The sequence below is a fragment of the Nematolebias whitei genome, chromosome 12 (assembly GCF_014905685.2).
Source record: "Nematolebias whitei isolate Nwh7 chromosome 12, NemWhi1, whole genome shotgun sequence".
In the NCBI taxonomy this organism is placed as follows: Eukaryota; Metazoa; Chordata; class Actinopteri; order Cyprinodontiformes; family Rivulidae; genus Nematolebias; species Nematolebias whitei.
In genome coordinates this window covers 48,424,643-48,427,919 of record NC_056509.1, presented here as the reverse complement: position 1 = coordinate 48,427,919, position 3,277 = coordinate 48,424,643, and the positions used below count along the sequence as shown (strand labels likewise).

Genomic DNA, 3,277 nt, shown 5'->3' with positions numbered 1-3,277 from the left:
CTCTGGTGTCTCTCATGCCTCTGATGTCTCCCATGTCTCTGGTGTCTGTTATGTCTCCCATGTCTGATGTATCTGCTGTCTCCCATGTCTCTGGTGTCTCTGATGTCTCTGGTGTCCCAGCCGTCAGTGACATGTCTTCCTGTTGTCCTGCAGGGCTCCAGCTTCATCCGCTGCATCAAGCCCAACCTGAAGATGGTCGGCCAGCGGTTCGAAGGCGCTCAGATCCTGTCCCAGCTGCAGTGCTCTGGTCAGTCTGCTCCACCCAGACCTCCTGAACACTCAGAGGGCCATTGTGTTGGTGCTCACCTCTGCCTGTGACTGAACCATCTCATGAACGAAAGTTAGACTGTAACTACGATTCTATGAATCCCGGATGACCGCCAGAGGCGGTACTTAAAGTGCTGAATGATCGTTCTTGCACATGCACAGGTCTAGTATCTTATGCCAACATAGGCACGTGTGACCCACGATGACACCGGTGTGTCTATATAAGCACTTGACAACGATAGCTCAGTCCCTTAAACTTCTTGCGAAACACGATGATTCCGAGGGACCGAGCGCTCTGGTGGTCATCCGGGATTCATAAAACCGTAGTTACAGTCGTAACTTTATCCTGATCCTGAGTCGTAACTTTAGTTTTATTTCATCCCTACTGACCGCCAGAAGCGGTGCTTAAGGCACTGGATGATGATTGCCAACAGAGTCCTGAGGAATAACATCCACAAAAAATAAAATATAAATAAAACTTAAAAGTATTCCCATCTTACTGAAACGAAGATGAGTGCTGCAATAGTATCCCCTCCAACAGGTGAAAAGCAGCCAGGTTTACCCTGTAGAACCTAGCAAAGGTATTTGGGGATGACCAGGAGGCTGCTGCACACATAGCCTCCAGAGTGACCTTATTCATAGAGGCCCATGACACACTAACACTCCTGGTGGAATGGCATCGTACCCCCACAGGTGGTCTTTGGCCCTGTAGAGTGTATGCCTGTTCCACCACGTCCACAATCCAGCGCACAAGACGCTGCTTTGAAAGGGCCTGCCCTTTGCGAGGTCCTGCATAGCAAACAAACAGATGATCAGACTGCTGCAGAGAAGCTGTCCATCTGATGTATGCTTCCAGTGCCCAAGCAGGGCAGAGGGGCTCATCAGCGCCACCTGCATCAAAGCGAGCAAGCTGGAGAGGCAGCGTTGTTCACAGATGAGGCCACTTTAGGGAGGAACACTATGAGAGTAATGCCTGAACCAGCTGGGTTCCAACGGCAACAGTACTCATGAACAGACAGCGCATGGAGTTCACCTACTCATTTGGCTGAAGCCATGGCCAGGAGAAACGCAGTCTTTTTAGACAAGCACTCAAGGCTCACCTCCGCCAAGGGCTCAAAGTTCCAGAATTCAGAGTTCCAGAATTGCGCCGTTTGGGGTGGCTGCATGTTGGAGTAGCTCTCTTACGTTCATTCTGAGATTTTGCTTTTGAAAACTCTTTTTTTCTGGATGTAAAATCGCTTTTTTTGGATGATTACTTCCTCTGGTATCAAATGCTGTGCCGCTGGAAGGATTTTTACGGAAATCTTTTTTTTACATTTGGACCTTTGTTATGATGCGTACCCATAACAACAAGGTAGTTTTTACAACTGGGAGCTGCTGATTCACATCTCAAAAGCTCAAATAATATTTAAATTAAGTCCCAAATGCCAAATGAGTTAAAAAGGAGGTGCTACGGATGCATTACCATCTACCTGGAGGTGGTGCTCGAGTGCCTGACCGCCGAGATATTGGAGGTGGTAGGAAACACAGCTCGTGACAGCGGGAGGGCTGAGATCATTCCTCATCACCTGCAGTTAAGTCCATGGCGGCAGGGACTCGGCAGGCTGCCGGGAGAAATGGCCATCGCTCGGGGAAGAGTTCTGCCCTTCATTCAGGCAGTCTTGCTGTCCAAGAGGACCGAGAGGTCTGCTGGGTCTGGGTGGACGTATCGGCATCTGCATCCAGTTTCTTCGTATCTGCTGTGGGACGGACTGCTACAAGTGATCTTTCCTGCCTAAAGCCATCAGCATCTAGAACAACTCTAATGAAATCTAAAAAAGTTAAAGCTGGTCCTCTGGACATTCAAAGACATTGAATGTCCAGAGGACCAGCTTTAACTTTTTTAGATTTTTCTACCTGGATTATTGAGCATGCATCAGGAAACTCTAATGAAACTAAGATGATGAGCTACAACAACAGTTAATTTCCCTTTGGGATTAATAAAGTATTTTTGAATTGAATTGAATTGAAACGGAGCAGACCGCAGGGCAGCGATGACCAGAGAGAGGTCCCACACAGGCACGACGAGGCGTGTGGGAGGGTGCAAACATTGGGCGCCTCTCAGAAACAAGGACACATCCTTGTTACAGCTTATTGTCTTTCCATCCACCACCGTATGCCAGCAAGAGATAGAAGCAACATAATCTTTCAGAGTGGATAGAGACCAAACTTGAGAAAGTAGCACCAGAAGGAAGGTAAGAATAACAGGAACAGAACAGTGTACAGGGTCCTCATGTCGAGCACAACAACAGTTGCTAAAAACCTTCCACTTATGAGTGTACACCAGCCGTGTGGAAGGGGCCCTGGCGTTATTCATTTTATGTCCAACCTCCCCGTCATATTCTGAGAAGGTAATGCCGGGCCCTGTAGTGGCCAAGCCCAGAGCTGGAGGCGACTGGGGTCGGGGTGCAGGATCTGACCCCCCAACTGTGACAGGAGGTCCTTCCTGTGGGTGAGAAGCATTGGAGAGCTGCAACAGAACCTGTGCAGCAGTGGAAACCAAGTTCTCCCGGCCCAGAGGGGAGTCACTAGGAGGACTTGATGCCCCTCCTGAAGGACTCTCAGGAGTGTTGGGCCTATCAGGGGAAGTGGCAGACGTGTACAGTGTACAGGGTGTGTAGACGGGGCCGGATAAGTATTGGCCAGCCAATTGCTGCCTAGTACGGGTGGCCTGGGCTGAGCGCTCCAAGGCCGCAAGTGCAGCAGAACCAAACAGCTCCCCAGGAACCACATGAGGACTCACCAGGGTCCATCTACAGGGCTCAGTCAGGAGAGACTGCACCAACCAAACCTGGCGACGTCCCTGGACGAGGATAGACAGCAAAAGGTCTCTCTTGTAAATGAGTCCTCGAGGCTCAATGGGATTACCTGTCTAAATAAAGGTCGAATGAATGAAAAATTCAATTCAATTCAAAATTTAGCTCGTAGGTTAGCTTGTAGGTTAGCTTGTAGGTTAGCTTGTAGGTTAGCT

General features: G+C 49.3%; 1 protein-coding gene across 1 annotated transcript in view; it reads left to right on the top strand.

Annotated features, from left to right (window-relative positions):
* The window catches only part of myo6a (myosin VIa), a gene marked incomplete at its 3' end in the record, with an annotated part of 57,368 nt that overhangs the window by 48,334 nt on the left and 5,757 nt on the right, over nucleotides 1-3,277 (top strand). The window contains 1 exon segment of the mRNA XM_037686029.1: nucleotides 154-247. Coding sequence (XP_037541957.1) covers nucleotides 154-247 — 94 coding nt within the window.